Here is a 21,639-nt window from a genome sequence, read left to right as displayed (position 1 = left end):
AAAGCAGCATGTCATAGGACCTTTAAAATGACAAACCATATTTATGAAATGCTTACAATGAACTGCTCCACATCCCTCTCCATGCCCACGTTAGGCAGATCTGGCATCATGTGGGCGACTACTTTGAAGCCGGCGTCCTTTGAAAGGTGGAAAGACTCGCAGACCGCTCGCACAGTGTGGCCTCTGGAAGAAACACGCATGTACAAATACACAGTTAAATTATAAAAGTCTGAAGGTAAAAGAATAGAAATACAACATCATTTATCCTTTCCACACCATCAGAGCGGCTGCTATCTGGCCATGTCTGCTTTCTTATCTACATCCGTCCCGTTTATTTATTTATCAGTTTATTATTATTATCCGTCCCCGACCTACTGACCTGTTGGTGTCTCGGGCCACGTCTTCATACACACTCTGGACTCCTATCTCCAGCCGCGTGCAGCCGTAGCCCAGCATGTCGCTGAGGTGTCGCTTCAGGCAGTAGTCAGGCCGCGTCTCGATGGTGATTCCCACACACTTGGTGTTACTGCGCTCCGCGTACCTGCAGGACAACACTGTCTCAGTCATTTCTCTTTATATTAGTCCTGCTCTTAAAAGGGTAATTTCAGTTCTATTTCTGGTGTCTAAGGGACTAATGTGAACAAAAATCGTTGAAATTGGTCCGGTATTGAGCGAGAACGCTGTGATCGGCAGCAGCGAACCCGGGCTGCAATATAATCATATAGGGCACATTTGCATCGTCAATTTCCCTCCACTAAAAGTGCTGTTTTGGCCACTGACAGGCTCAGATTATTATTCTAAGTGTCTGACGACATCATGGAAAGGATCCCTACAGAGATAGACCTTTTTGTTAAAAAGCCAGTAACCGCTCGAAAATCGCCAAACTCCCCAGCCTCCATTTAAATAACCAATACTTTTAGTACTTTTTGAGTGCATAGAGCCGGCATATTTTGTACATGTAATTGGGTAAATCATAGGGCTGCACGATATGACCTAAAATCTAAATCACGATTAATTGCACATTTTACCTCAATAAATGAACGATAATTACGCACGTTGTTCTAAATAGTCTTTTCTGAAGCCAAAATTGTTTCCAGATGACGGACGCTGCGTTTCTTTTGGGCACAAGTTGCTCAGTTGACCAAGTCTCGGTGTTTGAGTTAGCCTCCATTATGCTTTCCATGCGGCTGACTGGTCCGGGGCGAAGTCACGGGACTACCCACGCGGTAGAACGTTTTCAGGGAGAAAGTAGGCCTATCAACAGGAATACATTATCGAAATGATCGTCCTGGGAAAAAAATAATACGCTGATAACAGCTTCAGAATTTCGATGTCGATACATTTTTGATTAATCGTCCAGCCCTAGTAAATCATGCGTTTATTTCAACCAAACGAGAATGGAGAATGTGGTAAAAGTGGAAAGACGAACCAAGACGATTTTAAAAAAGGGTTTTAATTTTGTTTCGGTCGACTTTGAATGAAATATACTGTATTTTACGATGAGAATATTGCCGTTTATTCAAATGGAGTCTGGTGGATTTGGCAAGAGCAATTTTGGGGATGTCTCATGTTAAACAAAAATGTCTATCTCCGTAGGGATCCTTTCTATAATGTTGTCAGACATTTGGAATAATAATCTGAGCATGTCCGTGGCAAAACAAGCATGTTTGCCCATTAACTTACATACATTTTTTTTTTACGTTGCCTTTTCGCCGCTGTCTTGCATAATACTGGCACTATTTCAAAGATTGTTGTTCCCATCCATCTCTTAGACACAAAAATATAGGAAAATAGGGTGGAGGTTGAAAAATAAAAACCAAAGATACCCTTTAATATGCTTATATCCTATAATATAATTCTTGCTTCGATATAATAACATTTTCTTAATTTGACTATTTAGTCTTATTGACTATGTTTGGAGTGTTCTATATGCTGGGATCATTAAGCAACATCAATTTACATGCTGTGAGTTGGCACGGCTCATTATCCAAACACTAACCTCACATTAAGAACACACTCAAGTAAATGTGTGTAATGCAAATGTGAAATGAGACATTAATGAGCGTTTACTTTGTGTCAAAAGAAAGTTAAATACTTCGACTGTTCAGTCAATTGAAATGTCCCGACTGTAAAAGGGATGTAGATTATTACGGTGCTGCAACTAATTATTTTAATTTTCCCCAAAGCCCAAGATGACGTCCTCAAATGTCTCGTTTTGTCCACAACTCAAAACATATTGTTAACTGTCACAGAGGAGAGAAGAAACTAGAAAATATTCACATTTAAGAAGCTGGGATCAGAGAATTTATTTACTTTTTTTTAAATTATCAAAATAGTTGCCGATTCATTTAATAAGTTGGCAACTTATCGATTCATCTTTGCAGCTCTAGTAGGATATTGCTTCTGATAACGTTTGAAGTTATTCTTTCACTGTATTTACAAAAGGTTAGTATCGGTATCAAACAAAGTGTCTATAATCAATATTTTTGTAATAACAATGGCTCAAATGATTGTGTGTACTGTGAAAGGAGTCCCTTGTATTACATATCACTCGACTGCAGTTCCCCTCAGCTCTACAGAGCCTTTTTTATGGTCTTTCAGCTCCTTGTTGTTTAGACAGCACTTTGTTAAAAGGTCCCATGGCATGAACATTTCACTTTATGAGGTTTAATATGTGTTCCCCCAGCCTGCTTATGGTCCCCCAGTGGCTAGAAATGGTGATAGGTGTAAACCGAGCCCTGGGTATCCTGCTCTGCCTTTGAGAAAATGAAAACTCAGATGGGCCGATCTGGAATCTTCTCCTTATGAGGTCATAAGGAGCAAGGTTACCTCCTCTTTCTCTGCTTTGCCCGCCCAGAGAATTTGGCCCGCCCATGAGAGAGAGAGAGAGACATCATGGCTTTCAAACAATCGAAGCAAGGCCCCCCCTCTCTCCTCCTCAATAGCTACAGACACCGAAATGGCACATCCTAAGGAAAGCTCATTGTGGGACTGGCTCTACTGGCTGTAATTCTGCACCAAGGCTGAATTTCGGGAAAGAGACTTCAGATACAGTATTAGGGGACCACTGAGGCCTATATAAAAGAGACTTCAGATACAGTATTAGGGGACCACTGAGGCCTATATAAAAGAGACTTCAGATACAGTATTAGGGGACCACTAAGGTCTATATAAAAGAGACTTCAGATACAGTATTAGGGGACCACTGAGGCCTATATAAAAGAGACTTTAGATACAGTATTAGGGGACCACTAAGGCCTATATAAAAGAGACTTCAGATACAGTATTAGGGGACCACTAAGGCCTATATAAAAGAGACTTCAGATACAGTATTAGGGGACCACTAAGGCCTATATAAAAGAGACTTCAGATACAGTATTAGGGGACCACTAAGACCTATATAAAAAGAGACTTCAGATACAGTATTAGGGGACCACTAAGGCCTATATAAAAGAGACTTCAGATACAGTATTAGGGGACCACTAAGGCCTATATAAAAGCATCCAAAAAGCAGCATTTCATGGGACCTTTAACACGTTCACCATAAGTTGAGTTCATAAGATGATCATGTGTTAATGCTGTGATCCCACCTTAGTGGACAGCCCCCAAATGGGGAGAAAAAAACAGTTAATGTAGCTTTTAATGAATCAACCTGTGCTGGTCGAGTCCAAGGGACTGATGGGCTGAAGATGGAATTGAGCAACAGGAGTCAGCTGTTTGATAGCATTAATTAGACAAGCTACCCAAATGATTTTTTCCCCCAATCATTACTAGTAATCTCAAAATAAAATGTCTGATATGAAATATTGAATTAGTGTTTATACATGTCTTTTGTGATCAAGTTTTCCCTCTCTTTTCACTGAAGGCCAAAGCAAAAGTAAAAAAGGAGATTCTGAGTCATAATGTCAATCATCAACCCACACACACACACAACTCACTGAGCATGCAATATTCTTACAAAAATCATACTTGTCCAATCATCGGGCCAAATACGTCACTGTAGAGTCGGTCTCGACATTTCGCGTGACCAAGACTCCTAGGAGACTGTTGCGTGTCCACAGAGCGGCAGGTCTGCTGATTAAAGCGGGAAAAGAAGCAGCCAGATGTAGAAAAGTGGCTTCATATGACGCAGTACAATCCCAAGTAATTCTTTGAATGTAATCTCGAGACAGATATTGTCTGAGCCTCATCCAGCCTGAAATGCGACTCCGCTGCTACGTCTAAACTTATTTGAGTCACTGATCGAAATCCTCAAAACAAACACAAGCGAGCGAAACAGACACATCTCATCCGAGCACACCAGCCAGCTGTCATTTGCCCCTCTCCAGCTGCTCCAATGACCATTAGCCCCCTCCTCATGCCAGCACATATTCCTTCTGATTCAGTGTGTGCTGGCAATAAATGTCCATCTTTTACAGTCTGCTGGCTGATTTACACCAATTACACGAGTTTATGCTCCAGAGAGGATGATCAGATTGTATGAGATGAATCAATAAAAAGTCTATTATCTCGGGCGATTATCTCGAGGTATCTCACAGATCAGGGGGAGCATGTGGTGACACGCACACACACACACAGTAGAGAGAGATAAGGGCTGTCCCTAGCCAAACCAAGTGCCCCCTTCACAAACTGAGCAGCCACCACACACACACACACACACACACACACACACACACACACACACACACACACAGTAGAGAGAGATAAGGGCTGTCCCCAGCCAAACCAAGTGCGTGCCACCCCCCCCCGGCTTTACAAACTGAACAGCAGCCACCACAATTACCCCAAATACACACACACAGATAAGGGCTGTGCCCAGTCAAACCAAGTGCCCCCACCCTTCACAAACTGAGCAGCCACCACAATTACCCCAATCATAGCATCTTAAAGAATGCTGATAAAACACACACACACACACACACACACACACACACACACACACACACACACACACACACACACACACACACACACACACACACACACACACACACACACACACACACACACACACACACACACACACACACACACACACACACACACACACACACACACACACACACACACACACACACACCTCCACTCTTATCAGACTTTTGGGAATTAAATAGCCCCCGCTGACAAACAAACCGCCCCAGTCCTGCGAGAAAGTCATTATTTGGTCAAATGGTCTGTATGACGTCTTCAACTCCTCAACAAAATGGGTATTTCTACTTTGACTTTGATTCGTCTCCAAGTCATCTAAGAAGTTGCTATTCATCCATACTGAGCAGATGGGGGGCTAAATCCATTCAAAGCTGGCCTAACTCGGTAAGTAAGAATTCGATGGGAGTAAGTGAAGAGGACTTCTTGAGAGTGGCCTCAGTTATTTTCCTCCAGAGTTCAGAATGGGTTCATTCAACAGCTGTATGTGTGGGGATAATCATCATACCTTAGCTTCCTACAGGATGTGTGTGGTCTTTCGTTGTGGTAAGTTAAATGGAAAGCGGGATGGGGTCAAGTGGATGTTAAGTCATTATGGTGTAAATGCCCATAAAAACATGGTACAATACTTCCCATGTAGAATAGTACACACAGAAACAGTTTTTTTGAGCCGGGAATGGTTCTGAGGATAAGCACCGGGAGGAATGGGATGTAATGCTAAAGTTCTTATTCATAGTCTGTGTGAAATTCTAAGAATGGTAGAATCACTCCCTCTGGTGGAGACTGCACAGATTGCATGCGTGTGTGGTTTGCCAGCTGCACAGCAGCAGAGAGGAAAGCACTCCAGAGGGTCCGCCCAAAAGATCATTGGCTGCCCTCTCCCCTCCCTGGAAGAGCTTTTCATTTCCTGCTGCCTCAAAAAAAGCCCAGAGCATACTAAAAAGATAGTTTCAGGACTATTAAATTACTGACTAAACAGACTCCGAGACCATTTCTGTCCATAAGCCATAACTGCACTTAAAGGCTCGGACACACCAACCCAATGGCCGACCGTCGGCAGAAAAGGCAGTCGGACTGATCAGTCTCCCCGAGAAAGTGAAGTGAAAAAGTGCCTCGGAAAAACAATGAAGCGACGCCGCCTTGAGCGTCCGTTCTGCGCATGCACGAGGCGTAATACGTCTCCGTAACAGCAGGCGGCGCTAATGTGTATTGTCGACCTAGTAAACCCAGAGCGCGCTGTCGTCAGTCATTGTTTTCATCAGAGAGTGGTGAGAGTAGTCAAGAAGGATCGCTGTGGTCATTACTCGCTGAACGCAAGAGAATACGATGGCTACCAATAAGAAGACATGGGCGTTGTCAGCTCCGGTTTTCTCGTGCACTGATTCGCTAGTCAAGGGCTAGCACTCCACCAATCAGATTGGTCATCGAGTCCCACTGCCAACTGTCAATTCGATTCCACGAGTCAAATCGGCCAAACTCGACGCCGACGGCATTTTGCATGCATGAAAAGTACTACTGTATATAAATAAAGTCTGACTAATTGATTCTTGAGTTTTAAGAATAATTTGTGCAGTGAAATTTTGTATGTCTGCGTTTTTGTGTCTTCACTTCCTTTTTGAAAATACCTTCTGTCTCTTTTTATATATTTTTATAGTGACTTTAAGAGGCTCTTTTATATTGATTTATTAACTTTTTTTTTTGCACTTTTGCTGATGTTTTGCACTGATAGGACTGCATCCAATGTCATGACAATAAAGATGAAATATTCCCATATGGTACTTAGCAGTTGCAATGTAAGGTACAAATACTGACTGGGGTTAACCTTTATTACAGAGGATACAAAAAGATGACTAACAATATCAGAATCCTGTCAAAATTGCCAGTAATGTTGCTCCAGAACTATCATATTTACGGGATTACGGAGGTTCCGCTTTATTTCTTTTGGCATTCTAACCTCCGGTGGATTTCTGAGGACTAGGGTTAACTGCTCCTCAGATTTCTGCAGGGTAAATCCAGACAGCTAGCTAGACTTTCTGTCAGAAGGTTGTGTGGACTGGAGAGAACTTCTTCCGCAGCACTGTGGAGATAGGTCTGGCAATGCGAGACTATACTAACTATAACTCCATGTTCTGTTGTGTCCATCTTTACCTGTTGTGTCTCAGCCATTAAAAAAAATAAATAAATAAATAACTTCTACTACTGATACTGTAGTGTGCTGTCTTATTGCCATGAAACAAAGGGGACACGGGCTGAAGCCTCGAGTTACTGTGTACCAAGTCTGAATCCACGACAATTCATTAACCGGATAATCGCTGGAACATCCGTCGCCGCCGGATGTCCCTCGTTTTGCAAAACTCCGTTGGTTTCAGGAAATGACAATTTTAAGCTAGCAAGCTATTCGCTGAAAATGGAAAGTTTAGAAGATCGTGCAACAAGGCAGGCCTGCATGGTTCATTCGGGAAATTATAGTTAAGGTTTACAAAGGATATGTTTACGGGATTTCCCCTCTAACTGGGACATTTTGGGACCGATTGGAGGGGATTTGCCATGGACAAAATACACACGGCGATACAATGGTAAAAGCAAATGACGTGTAACCATGTATCCAGCTCATTTACATAGATCACGTTACTATATTGTGTGAACAGTTACCTTTGTTTAATATTTTATGTGCTGTTTTTTTTGCAAATGTTCCCCCTAAACAAGTTCCTTCCTGAGACCAAAATGTAGTTACACCGTCGCTACGTCCGTAGCTTAGCGCCGCCCAAGACGATTGTTAATGGATTAAAGCAGGGGTCACCAGCTGGCGGACTCCGGTCCAAAACTGGACCGCAGGAGGCTTCTATCCGGACCGCGAAGCCTTTTGGCGCAACTGGGAAATATATGTAAATTATATGGGTATTTATCTTGTCAAAAAAGGAATTGTCAACAGGCAGAACGAGGCCAGCTCCGTAGAGCTGTATGGGTCCTGTGACAGCCTGCGACTATTTGTTGCTGTTGCTAGGTTGCAAAAACCGAGGTACACGGGTACACAAAATGATAAAAGAACATGGCATTATCAAAATATTGAAAAGTTGACAGTGAAAACTTCAGAGATGCGTGGACAAAAAATATTTGCACGGAGTCTGTTGCGATTGTCAAAAGTGGAATTGTTAAACGCCACTATGAAACTAGAGCCAGCAGTCTGAGGTAAGGACACTGAAAAGCAATGGTGCCCAAAGCCCAATAACTGCGATCTATACGAGTCCTGTCTCACTCTCTCACAGCGCAACAGCGGGCATTTGTGTGCGTTTGTTTTTCCATTCATCATATGCTTGTTAAATATGGGTTCTGTGTTTTTGCATTTTTTTTTTCAGCTGGGAAGTTTGTGCTTCTATCTTTAACCCTTACGTTGTCTTCCCGTCGACCATGAACCTTCCAGGTCTAAATTGAAAGTGATCTTTTGTTGCTTTTTCCAATTTTTTATTTTTTTTTATATTCATGGTCAATTTCCCTAGTTAATATGACATTTATGAGAAATTATTAATTATTTTGCATAATAGTTAAGATCAGAGGATGTTGAGTGAATCAGACATATATATATATATATATATATATATATATATATATATATATATATATATATATATATATATATAATATATAATATATATATATATATATATATATATATATATATATATATGTCATATTTAGTCAAATCATTGAAACTTGTATTTTTTAATGCTATAAAATTGAATAAACCACCCAAAATTCAATGAAAGTAATCATTGATGTTACCTGTGAATATCGTATGGAATACATCCATGTTATTTTTGGGAAATTTAGTTGAAAGAAAACCCAACATATTCCTTTTGAGGAGGGGTTATTTTTATGGACTGAAAGGAATATTTAGAGCTGATGGATTTATGGCACTTTTTATTTCATCATATGTTTATTGATAATAGGCAGTGCATGTGGGCCTCTTTGAGTTGAAAAATGTTGACTAAACGGATTCCCTTTTTTTATTTTTATTATTATTAATTATTATTATTATTATTATTATTATTATTATTATTATTATTATTATTATTATTATATATTTGTAGGTGTTGAATTCTTCGGACCTGTGCGAGGGCGGAGGGTTGACTTACTGGACCTCTTGCAATTTAAGCTGAATAGCCCTGCTGTAAAGCAAAGCAAACAGCCCAGGCCGTGGAGGACTGCTGCGTACCTGACGGCCTCGGCCACGTTGTTGGAGGTGTGTCCTGACAGGGCGTCGTGGAGGTTCCTGATGAAGTAGTCTCTGTACTCCTCGGCCAGAGCCATGAAGGTCCCGCCCATCACGATGAACTCCACCTTGTCCACGCTGTGCCCCAGCTGCTTCAGCTGCACGTCACACAGACAACACACAGGGCGTTTTACAGCTGTTAAGAATGATGCAATTTGGCAATATCGAGACATTTAATAGGCCATCATTGGGAGTAAAGTGAAGTGCAACGGAATAATGTTCTCCACAATAACAGGGATATCTTGCAAAACAAATTACAATTATACTTTAAAACAGCAATTGGAAAGGTAGTAAAGAATGTAACCCCCGTATACATTGTATATTCCTGGGTTTTTATTGATTTCTATTTCTCTTTTTTTTTTTTTAATCTCATTCTTCTTTTAGGTAAGTAAGTGTGTGTGTGTATATATATATATATATATATATATATATATATATATATATATAAATAAAGTGACCGACTTTAATTTAGAAGTGTTGGTCTGGTAGGTGGGTGGATGGGTCAATGTTTGGGATTAGTTTTGATTGTATCTTGTGCACTCTGAAAATCTTTAATAAAAAGACCTTGATCCCAAAAAATATATAAAAAAAACAAAAAAAACAGCAATTGCACACAAAACTGACATCCTAAAAGCCAAACCTCAATGAAAAAGATGAGACCAGGCTGTGGCAAATTGAGATTCACACGGCACACATTTTTACATAAACTGTTGCTTCATTGGATGGATTTGCTCTGCTGCGTTAGACTAATAAGGCCATGAATTTTAACAACAGCATAATTGGGGTCAGGTCTTGGCAGGCGGGTAAAAGCCATGACACACATTACTGTATACTAGATATACTATCAATGGTTATGATTAATACATGTATGCAAGCAATGACGATCACTGCACTGCACAGAAGCTGTTTGGGGAAATGGGAGTTTTAACACCTTGTGAATATAAAAAGAGGCAGTCATGTGTCAAGCAACTTCATTTAATACATGTCTGGAGGTGATACCAAGCGGAGCTGGGCAATATCCATATTATAATCGATATCGTGATATGAGACTAGGGACCCTATCTTGCACGCGGCGCAGCACAAAGCCCGACACAAGTGTCTTTTACTTTAAGACCGACGCAGTTGTCAATTTCCCGTCCAGCGCCCACGTCGTTTAAATAGCAAATGCACCTGCGCCCATTGGTGCGCCCATGTGCGTGCTGGTCTTACAGGGAGGTGTGTTCGGGTGCATTCTGGGCGTATTGCTATCTTGAGGCCAGTGATGCCCATAACTCGTTACTTGTAATGCGTTACTCTAATCTGACCACTTTTTTCAGTAACGAGTAATCTAACGCGTTACTATTTCCAAACCAGTAATCAGATTAAAGTTACTTATCCAAGTCACTGTGCGTTACTATTTTTGTCATTTTCCTTAGGAAAAATATATATTTTTGCTTTCTTCTTGTGTCTCGGGGAGTGAAGTCACGTATGCGACAAGTCACGTTTTCAGCATGAGGACAGGTCACGTTTTCAGCATGAGGACAGGTCACGTTTTCAGCATGAGGACAGGTCACGTTTTCGGACAGGTCACGTTTTCAGCATGAGGACAGGTCACGTTTTCGGACAGGTCACGTTTTCAGCATGAGGACAGGTCACGTTTTCAGCATGAGGACAGGTCACGTTTTCAGCATGAGGACAGGTCACGTTTTCAGCAAGAGGACAGGTCACGTTTTCAGCATGAGGACAGGTCACGTTTTCGGACAGGTCACGTTTTCAGCATGAGGACAGGTCACGTTTTCGGACAGGTCACGTTTTCAGCATGAGGACAGGTCACGTTTTCAGCATGAGGACAGGTCACGTGTACCACGCAGCGACACAAACGTAAACAACAATGGAGGGAGGAGAGAGATGCGCGCTTTCTAGCTGGAAATACAGTCACTATTTTGAGTTTGTGTCAGCTAAAGACGGCAATATTAAGGTTGGCTGTACACTCCGTGCTGGTGGCGAAAAAGTGCTATCTAGCTACAAAAAGACTACGTCAAATTTGAAGAAACATCTGGAGTCGCAGCACTGCAGTCAAACTTACAGAGCAAGTCCCAGCAGGTGGTGCGAAGCAGAGAGAAGGAGGTCCCCCCCACCACCCAAACAACAAAAGCTGGACATCGGTGCAAAACCAGTAAGTGGGGGAGAGTTGAAGAAGTTGGTCGGGCAGTAGGCCTATGTTGTAGAGGAAATGCTGCCCTTAAACACGGTTGACTCGCTCTCTTTCGTGCCATAATAAACCAGATCCCTACTGCTGCCAACGCCGAGCTGCCTCACAGTAAACCGGTTGTCATTTTTATGTTGAGGCTGTGGAGGTGTTGTCGGCAGTTGCTGAATGTAACTAATAAAGTAACTTGTAATCTAACTTCGTTACTTTTATAATCAAGTAATCTGTAAAGTAACTAAGTTACTTTTATAATCAAGTAATCTGTAAAGTAACTAAGGCAACACTGCTTGAGGCAGCGGAAAGTGATCGTGCCATTGACCAACAAAAACCTGGTCTAAAGTCAATAACGCAGCATTTCATTGTTATTTTAGTAAGCATTATTAAAATGCGCCTAGGCTTGTTCACAGCGCACGCACACTATGCTTGTCTCACACTCACACACACACTACAATATGAAATAGTATTATTGTGTATATCTATATATTTCATATTACATGTTATTATGGTTACTGCCGCTTTCACTTCACGCACGAGCAGATCAGTTTCTTCTCCTGAAAATCTCTCCTTCCTGCTTAGCGAATCCGCCATCATAATAGCAACGCGCCAAGGTCCAAACGCGCCTGGCTTTTAAAGGGAATGGGAGAGGACTCTGTATGGTTTATTGCATGTTACGCCCAAAACACACATATGATTAACGAAGACACTAAGTACAACCATTTGAACCATGCGCACGGATCCTTTTTTCCGTTTTTAAACTAGCAAAAGTGGATTCGTATGTGCCCTAAACGCACCTTCGCCAGGCGCTTCACACCACGCACTTAGACTGTTAAAATAGGGCCCCACATATCATCTTAGATTTTGGATATCGTAATATGGTTATATGGTTAGTGTGGTCTTTTCCTGGTTTTAAAGGCTGCATTACAGTAAAGTGATGCCATTATCTGAACTTACCAGACTGTTCTAGCTGTTCTATTATTTGCCTTTATCCACATTACTGAGGATTATTTATTTCAAATCTCATTGTGGGGGCGCCTAGATAGCTCACCTGGTTAAGCGTGCGTCCCATGTACTAAGGCTCAGTCCTTGCTGCAGCGGCCCAGGGTTCGATTCCGACCTGCGGCCCTTTGCTGCATGTCATTCCCCCTTTCATGACTTAAACTTTCCTCTCAAATAAAGGCCTAAAATGCCCTAAAAATTGCCGCAACATCACTATGGAGGCATTTGGTCAAAAATACTGTCACATTTGATTTTGTCTGTATCGCCCAGCTCTAATACCACGTCATGTCTAAATTGAAAGGACTAAAAATGTGTGTGTATACACAGCAGGGTTCCACTGACCTGCTCCACCCGATGTCTGGTCTGAAGGTAGGGGTCATAACGTGCTCGGATGGCTCTCATCGACGTTGGCTATCAGAAGAAGAGAGACAAAAATTATATATAAAAAAAAATAATAAAAGAAAAATAAAAAATAAAAGTTTAATATTACAGTTAGACATTGGACTACTAACTGGAAAGACTACAAACAGGAAGTGAAGACACGCTGAAAACACAATTACAAAAGCTGCTGTGATAACAATAAGTTATATAAGAAATACAAGTCATAGGTTATGGATAATGTCAAAGTAAGCAGGGTGGATTTACAGAGAAGTAAGTTTTTCCAAAGCCTAAATCAATCTTTTTCCAAAGACAATCTAAACCACCATACATGGCTTTCAGCAGAGTACGGTGTGCCAGTAAACTAGGGACAGACTGATTATTGGCCCTGGCCGATTATCGGGCCATTTTTTTGCAGATTATCTGTATCGGCGTTGTATTTGCCTGATGAACGATTAAGTTCATAAAAAATTATAAGCTACCTTGGCTCGGCTACAGCTCTGTGTCTGTCCCTCTGCTTCGCTTTAACTCACCACTGACTCTGACTTAATGTCCCGCCCACAACACTATCGGACTATCTTTTACTTTGTAATGTTGAAAGTCTCTAATTTATTAAATAATAGCTTGAAGCATTTAAACAAAGTTTTGTGTTGGAGTTTGCAACATTCCAAAATCTTAATTTTGACTTCAAGATTTCGGAGACATCGGCTCCAAATATCGGTTAACGGTTTCATTAAAGTGCTCATATTATGTTCATAATTGTATTTAGAGGTTATATCAGAATAGGTTTACATGGTTTAATAAAAAAAACAAAAAAAACATTTTTGTTGTACTGCACATTGCTGCAGCTCCTCTTTTCACCCTGTGTGTTGAGCTCTCCGTTTTAGCTACAGAGTGAGACATCTCACTTCTGTTCCATCTTTGTTGGGAGTCGCACATGCGCAGTAGCTAGGTAAGGACTACTAGCCAGTCAGAAGCAGAGTATGAGGGAGTGCCACGCTAGCAGCTAGGCGAGCATTATAACGTGTGTTACAAAGTGACGCATGTTTGTCTCTGAAGTAAAGGCTGGACTACAATAGAGCTGTTTGGAGCAGTTTGGGAACAGTGTTTTCTGTTGGAGATGGTAAGTCCCTTTGGGGTGGACTTTGGGCTTTTTCACTTTGTAAACCGATAACCTGCACAAAAAAGATATATAACACAATAAAAGGAAAAGCCAAAATGCATAATATGAGCACGTTAATATCCTGCCCACAACACTATCTTTTTACTGTGTGTTTCTAATTTATTAAATAATTGCTTGAAGCATTTAAACAAAGTTTTGTGTTGGAGTTTGTAACATTCCAAAATCTTGATTTTGACTTCTCCAAATATCGGTTTCATTAACTACTAAGGGCTCCTGCACGCTGCCTGCATGGCGTGAGCGTGTCAGCTGCGTGGCGTGTCCGTTTCTATTTCGGCTCCCATATTAACAGGTTAGAGCTTGCATACTGCCTGCGTGACACGCACCTCTCAAGCGCGGCTAGAAAATGTGACGAAAAACGCATGCACGTCAGAAATAGGACCGACGCCTATTTTTCACGCGACACAAAACGATGTTTATGTGTCATTTTGACACAAATACATTTAATAAATGACATTTTGATGTTTGAAAGTCTCTAGGTTTTGACATAAATGCAGATATAAATGTAATTTATGTAATCAAATCTATCTATCTATCTATCTATCTATCTATTTTTGAGGTATACTACCGCTTGAGCAGCAGCGCCACATCAGACACGTTTCTGGTGTGGCGAGACATAGAAAACGCCACACAGGCAGTGTGCAGGAGCCCTAATAATCTGTATCGGTACCGGCCTTGTTTCCTGAGGCAGCAATGACACTAGCTTACCTCATAGCCAGTGTAAGACTGCGTGGAGTACTCAAAGTCTGAGTCTGGTCCACCAGGACAGTAGCTGCAAGAGTCAAGATTGAGAGATTCTTTAAATATAAGAACAATACATCAACAAACATGTGATTGTGAAAAACAAACCTTTCCAAATAAGCAATAACAACAGGATGGTTTTATCTACAGTACATCTCTTGCAGTTTAAGTTATTTGACCTGCACTTATTAAAATGTAAATTAAAACAATCATGCAAGCAGTGCACAATTTTCATATTAAAAAAAATGTAACTCATTTTCTGAAACAACTAAATTAAGTAAACCAAAAAAAAAAAAAGGCAACATTTTAGGGAGGAGGACTCCTGTTACTTACACACAGATATTGCCTGTGAAGCTGATGTGTGGACATCGATGTGGTTTGCACATCACAGCGACCACTGCGATCTGGACAGAAGACAAGAGTATCGAGTTGAATGACTTCCTGAATTCCCGAATTTCGGTACGCTGTACTTCTCATTTACTTGCTTTCACAAACATCGATTGTTTCACATTCCCAGATAAGAGGAGCCTTCATGTACAGAAGCCTAAAAGATGAGCGCCATCCAGTGTTGCAGCTGCGTCACCAACTGTCGAGTCCAAGTCAAGTCTAGAGTCTGCGGTGTTTGAGTCCAAGTTACCAAGGAAGAGTCCAAGTCGAGTCACTGTAACCTGAGTTTGAGTCTGAGTCCAGAGAAGAGTGACTCGAGCTCGAGTCAGAGTCCAGGACTCGAGTACTCCATCGCTGCCTATTACACATAACAGCTCGCCACACACACGTGGGAGACCAAAACATTGCAGAATGGAGAACGAAACAGCAACCTCCTCACATAATTCCCAACAAAGCCCTGCAAAAAGCCCCAGTGAAAGAAAAAGTCCTAAAAGACAGCTCGCCCTAAATCATCGAAGGTATGGGAATACTTCAAATTTAGTCCCAAACGTAAACGGTGTCGTTATTTGCGTTCTTTGACAAATGGAGTTGGCATACCACACCAGCACAACAGCAATGTGGGAGCATCTGAAACAGAGGCACCCCAGTGTCACTCGTGAAGGAGACAATAACAAGTAGTACTAACATTGGCTAAATTCATTTTATGTAGTGTGATGTGTAGCTTGAGCTCTGCGCACTTCGGTGGTGCTAACTATCTTAGCTCTCCGTGCAGTTTGTTCGTGCTAGGTTAGTAGCTAACGTTAACGTTAGCTAGCTACTGGCGCCTAGACAGCTGTGTTTAGCTAACGTTAGTTATCATCTAATGTTGGCTTGAATGGTAGCTAGCTTACGGCTGCAGAACACAACTATCTATAGTAGCTAACGTTAGCTAACGTGAACGTTAGCTACTAACCTAGCACGAACACACACAGAGCTAGGATGCGTTTGTTAGCCTAGCACCACCAAAGAGTACAGCTGCTAGATCTAGCTAACGGTAGCAAGCAGATTGCAGTAGCTTTGTACAGGAGAGATTTATGTTGGGACTGTAAAACTGAAAACAGGAATTTTATATTGTGTTAAACACTCTCAGGAATGTCTATACTGTGCACTGCACGGTGTTTTTTTGCACTACAACTTATTAATTTTTTAGAGTTATGAGAGAGTTACGTTTGTACTACAAAAGAGTAAACAGGCTGGCCTTTCATTTGGTATAACAGTAAAATAATTGTATTTATTTAATTTTGTGTAAAGCAGAAGATTTTTTGCTGTGCAAAACTGTTTAATAAAGTATATTATTAAGATTTTTTTGGTATTTTTATGAGATACATTATTGTTTTTATTAATCGAGCAACAGAAAAATAATTGTTAGATTAATCGTCCAATTAGTCGTTAGATTAGTCGACTAATCGATAAAATAATCGCCCGATTAATCGTTTAATAAATAATCGTTTACCCCCAGCCCTAGTCTCATCCTGTTGGGATATTTATTCATCTAGGATATGGCACGAACTAAAATCAAGTTTAACACCAGATATACAGGCCAATCACAGTAGGGCTGCACGAGTTGAGGAAAATATGCCATAACGTTGTTGAATATCGCCATAACGATATAACTTGCGATAAATAAAACAGATATTATTGTATATATACTCAGTTCTGCATTTCTGCTGCTCTTAGTATTCTGCTAAAATAGCAGCCCTAAATCACACTACACACATTGCAGGGATGTTACATCGTCTACTCAGTATGGCTAAAAGCACCCAATGCATTTCAACTGTTAGGTTCCAGCGTTACAGAGCTCTCAGCATTAAACTGCTGATCTCAGGTCAGAGTGACAGATTATTACAGACTCGAGAGCTACATACCCCACTGGCAGTGCGGATGGGTTTGGCCTTTAGCTTGGGCACCAGAGCCCGGCGGTACTGTGGTGGAACGGCAGCGATGATGTCGACCAACCGAGGCTGGGCTTCAAGTCCATATTTAGCCGAAGCCTTAGTCTTCACTCTTTTGAAAACAGAATCATAGAAAAAAAATAGTCTAGCGTGCATGCTAGTAGGAGACAGAGCATCTTTTGTTTAGTCACTTGCAGTCCTCCCATTAATATGAAGATGCATACAAGTACAATTCAAAAGGAGTCTTGCACAAACATAACAACATTTGCAATAACAATTCCTTACATTAAAAACTTTAAGTCTTAGTATTAATACACATGTAAAACAGGTTCAACGTTTCTGACCAATTGTGTCCGACCCACAGTTCGAAACGCAAAGACATTCATTTAGAAAAACGAAAAAATCCTGACAGAAGCTGCAACTAGTTGTGTTTGGTCTTTTTGCTTGATAAATGACTTAAACGATTACTCCAGTGTCTAAATAGTTGCTGTATGTAGAGTCTCTCTGAGAATATTTTTCCAGCTCTTTAATGTGTGGCCAAGGGTGTGCGTGCACGCGGGCTACTTTCCATAAAATCATCCCTCAATGCAAATCAAACCAGCTATTAGGCTAAGTGAAATAACACCATGCCAATCTCCAGGTATGGTGAAGGGTATGTGATGATGGGGGGCTATTTTAATTCCAAAGACCAAGGGAACTTTATCAGGATGCATAGTATCCTGGATCCATGAAATAACTAGCCTTTAAAAATAAAAATCTGCCTGCCTCTATGGGAATTTAACATAAGGGTGTACTGACTTATGCCCCCTGTATTTTAAGGAAGAACATTTATTCATTCACAAAGAAAATTGGTGTCCTTTACAGGTTGGATTTTTCAATTAAGGCATTAAGATCAATTTCCAAAAGATGATTTTTTTTTTATTCCTCTTTTAGTCAACTTTAGCAAGGGTTCATAAAATTATGAGTCTAGACCATGTTGGTAATTTAAAAGTTGTATTGACATACAGCATTCCACAATCACCAAATGATATGTATCAATAGTCAGACTTTACTGCATGACTTGCTGTTTATAATTCTTCAGCACTACATTCAAATCACAGGAGGAAGTGAATTGTTTAATAATGTTAAAAAAAAACATACTATTTCATATTTAATGTAATCTGTACACAACATGGAGTTTTCATCCATCCAGCTTGCATGTAACTGTAATAAAAGGCTTGCGTGGTGTTGAAAGTGACTGCTTGGGGAAAGACTTACTTGTTGAGATTGATGTCTTTGCCCTCTTCGTGGGCTTCAACCAGCTGACTGATGACATCGGCAATGGTCATCATCATCAGCTCAGCTCGGCTGAGATCACCTAACAAAGATTATAAACATAGTGAGATTAACAGAGGTGGAAGAAGTATTCAGATCCTTTACTTAAGGAACAAAAACTAATACCACACTGTAAAAATACTCTGTTGCCAGTAAAAGTCCTAGCTTTAAAAATGTTACTTAAGTAAGAGCATGCGAGTATCATTTTGGCAAAAGCACTTAAAGCATCAAAAGTAAAGTACTGAATGCAGAAAAATCCTCACATTTTAGAAACTTGCAACGATCCAAACTGTCGGTTTAATTGGCTACGCGCTTCAGCTGGACTTGTAGGCCGTGATATTTTTGGGTTGTTTAATTTATAATAAAACATCTAATTCAACATTGTATGAACCACATGTGTTTTGTGTGCAAATATCTTAATATGTAAAGTAACTAGTAACGACAAATTGCTGGAACCAGTCGTGTTTGGCCTTTTTGCTTGATAAATGCCTCAAACGATTACTCCAGTATCTAAATCTGTATCTTACCCTGCCCTGTAAAGCGACTTTGAGTCCATGAAAAGCGCTATATAAATTCAATTTATTATTATTATTAAATAGTTAGTACATTAACATTAATGATCGGCTTACTGGCCTACAGCTAAAGTAACCAGAAGGTAGCCATCCACAGATACGGTTAAAACATCTAATTCAACATTGTACGAACTACATGTGTTTTGAGTGCAAATATCTTAATATGTAAAGTAACTACGGTAGTAGCTTACCTAACGCTACCAGATGAATGTAGTGAAGTAAAAAGTACAATATTTCTCTCTGAAATGTAGCGGAGTAGAAGTAGAAAGTGGCATGAAAAGAAAAGAAAGACCCAAGTAAAGGCCAAGGGTATACGTAACGTGCAGTTTAGTGTCCCAAATTCCCCATACAACGTCCTTAATTAATTATGAACCTGCTAAACTACCTGTGCTACCCTAACCCTAACTGTCTCTCTAACACCTTCATCATTTGGGACACTCAGTTTTTGGAAAATAATTTGGGACACTAAACTGCACGTATACCAAGTACACTACTTGAGTAAATTTGCTTAGTTACATTCCACCAATGGAGATTAATATTACCTTAGTTAGCTAGCTAGATAGTACTTCAATGCAGATACATGGAGTTAACGTTATAGTTCGTGTTGGCTAACGTTAGATAATATATTGAGCAACGGTACGGTTTATTAAAAACCCGTTGTCAGTGACAAACTGGATGAATTCAGGCTTTAGCACGGAGTATTTTTCGAAAGATGTAACATGACGAATCGCGTTACGAATAACAAGTTATGCGAAGTACGTTGTATCGTTGTCATCGTGTTATGATGACTTGCCGTTAGCATTAGCAACAAGCTAAAGCCATTCTGACCGGATTAGAAAGTCATTTCAGACATTTTTAACACCTTGTCACACACTCACTCTTTTTCTTCGGCTTCCCCATTATCTTCCTTGGTGCGCACAGTCCGAATTCCAACGGGTGGATGCTGGTTTGCGAAGTTGCATCTGTTTTAAACCCGAGAGGGCTGTCAGACTAGTAAACAACTCCACGTTGCGTCCAAACACGGCTTTTGTCGTACGGCATATGGAACTGTCGTAAAATAGCGTAAACGCTCCTTTTCCCATATGAATAAACCTCGGATTTATTGAAGTTTCTAAAAGGTTCCGAGGGTAAAACCGCCAACAGTTGTATCGGTTTAATAAGCATTAACTGGGGATATTTGACTTATTTTCGTTCTCGTGTTTTGAACAAATCTCCTTGAAGGAAAAACACAGACTTGTAACGCATGTGGATCCACACCGGGGCGCTGAATTCCCTCTCAAACCACTTGTGCAAGCGTGTGCAGAGCAGAGCGCAACTGGGGAACTTGGAAGCTCGCTTAAATCTCACAGCAAATCCCTTTAGCTGTGTGAGTTGACATGGCTTGACTGATCTCTTGAGGGAAGTTTCAGGAAATGCAACAGGTGGCGGAGCGGAGGGAATGAACTGTGCACTGCCGTAAGTGCTTTTTGAGACTTACAAATAGGACCCAGGGTTTCATAGTACACTGTACTGGGGGGGTCAGTTTCATTTACCAGCGGTCATTATGAAAACATTTGACCCCCTCTCTGTTATGTTTGCTGTTATCCAGCTCTCGTTAGCGTCCCAGGCTAGCTGCTGGTAACGTTACTTAAAGGTGCCAGTGTTGGGAGCCGGACAGGGGAACCAAACTGCGCACTCCTTCACACGGTTTGTTCACTTCTCTAAGTTAACAATATACTTTACTTTAGCTTTAGTCGTGTCTTAATGGAAGTGTTTTCACGCTGCTTGGGAGTTGAGTTTAAACACGAAAAGTGTTATAAGCATGAGTCAGTGGTTTAGCTGTGTTTATTAACACTTTGTATCTCACGCAGCAAAAGCTGCGTTCAGTTGCAAGATTTAATTTAAAGTAAAGACTATTAACTTGTTTGACTTGTGTCCATTCATTCATGTGCCACAGGTCAGGTGGCACCATGGATGACAACAGCCTCAATGACTCCAATGTAAAGGTCGCTGTTCGTGTGCGACCACTGAACAGGAGAGGTGAGTGTAATGGCAGAGACACCTTGTGACACTGCAGTTATGAGTTGGCCTTACAGCCACTTGTAAGTCTGTCAAAACAAAGGCATTTTCAACAACTCTTCCCAGCTCCAAAAAAAGGGGGCTCTTTCGGTTTGTGAAGCCAGGGTTAATTTGTGGTTTTCTACAAACAACAGAGGCTTCTTTGCTGTGTTTTACATAGATTGTTTCTCACAGTCAGGCTCTGAAAAGGTCTATTCTGTCCCTCTTTGGAAAGGTTTTGGCTGGAGTGCTGTGGGAGTAGAAAATGGAAAAAATATGGGAGGGACAGTGACATCACCTCCTGACAGAAAAGGGACTGTAACGCATGTACTTGTCATGTTTAATGCTGAGACGGACTGACATGCCAGCTGACAACCGCTGTGTTGCAGAACAGCCTCAACATCCTTGAACTTCACTCGTGTAATGCAGTGGTGGAAGAAGTATTCAGATCCTTTACTTAAGTAAAAGTACTGATACCACACTGTAAAGTGTTACAAGTAAAAGTCCTGCATTATAAATGCTACTTAAGTAAAAGAATATAAGGATCATCAGGAAAATGTACTTCAAGTATAAAAAGTAAAAGTACTAAATGCAGAAAAATCCTCGCATTTTAGAAACTGGAGACGATCCAAACAGTTCTGTCATCCACTGTTTAATCGTCGTATCATTTCAGCTGGACTTGTAGGCCGTAAGACCACAAAAATAAATAAAAAAGGATA

The 21,639-nt window shown here is 40.8% G+C and overlaps 2 protein-coding genes across 2 annotated transcripts in view; one reads left to right on the top strand and one right to left on the bottom strand.

The window, feature by feature from the left end:
* The window catches only part of elp3 (elongator acetyltransferase complex subunit 3), a 44,133-nt gene extending 24,350 nt beyond the window's left edge, over positions 1–19,783 (bottom strand). The window contains exons 1-9 of the mRNA XM_039782696.1: positions 19,762–19,783; positions 18,255–18,354; positions 16,971–17,109; positions 15,013–15,083; positions 14,647–14,710; positions 12,723–12,791; positions 9,140–9,294; positions 380–541; positions 57–183 (exon numbers count right to left, since the gene is read on the bottom strand). Of these exons, the coding sequence (XP_039638630.1) occupies positions 57–183; positions 380–541; positions 9,140–9,294; positions 12,723–12,791; positions 14,647–14,710; positions 15,013–15,083; positions 16,971–17,109; positions 18,255–18,354; positions 19,762–19,783 (909 nt within the window). The remainder of the gene's footprint in view (positions 1–56; positions 184–379; positions 542–9,139; positions 9,295–12,722; positions 12,792–14,646; positions 14,711–15,012; positions 15,084–16,970; positions 17,110–18,254; positions 18,355–19,761) is intronic.
* A 343-nt stretch (positions 19,784–20,126) lies between these two features.
* LOC120547212 (kinesin-like protein KIF13B) overlaps positions 20,127–21,639 on the top strand; it is a 72,282-nt gene continuing 70,769 nt past the window's right edge. Inside the window, 3 exon segments of the mRNA XM_039782695.1 lie at positions 20,127–20,338; positions 20,472–20,569; positions 20,820–20,902. Of these exon segments, the coding sequence (XP_039638629.1) occupies positions 20,833–20,902 (70 nt within the window). The 5' untranslated portion in view covers positions 20,127–20,338; positions 20,472–20,569; positions 20,820–20,832.

This window comes from Perca fluviatilis, chromosome 18 (assembly GCF_010015445.1).
Source record: "Perca fluviatilis chromosome 18, GENO_Pfluv_1.0, whole genome shotgun sequence".
NCBI lineage: Eukaryota > Metazoa > Chordata > Actinopteri > Perciformes > Percidae > Perca > Perca fluviatilis.
This window is presented reverse-complemented; position numbering and strand designations above follow the sequence as displayed.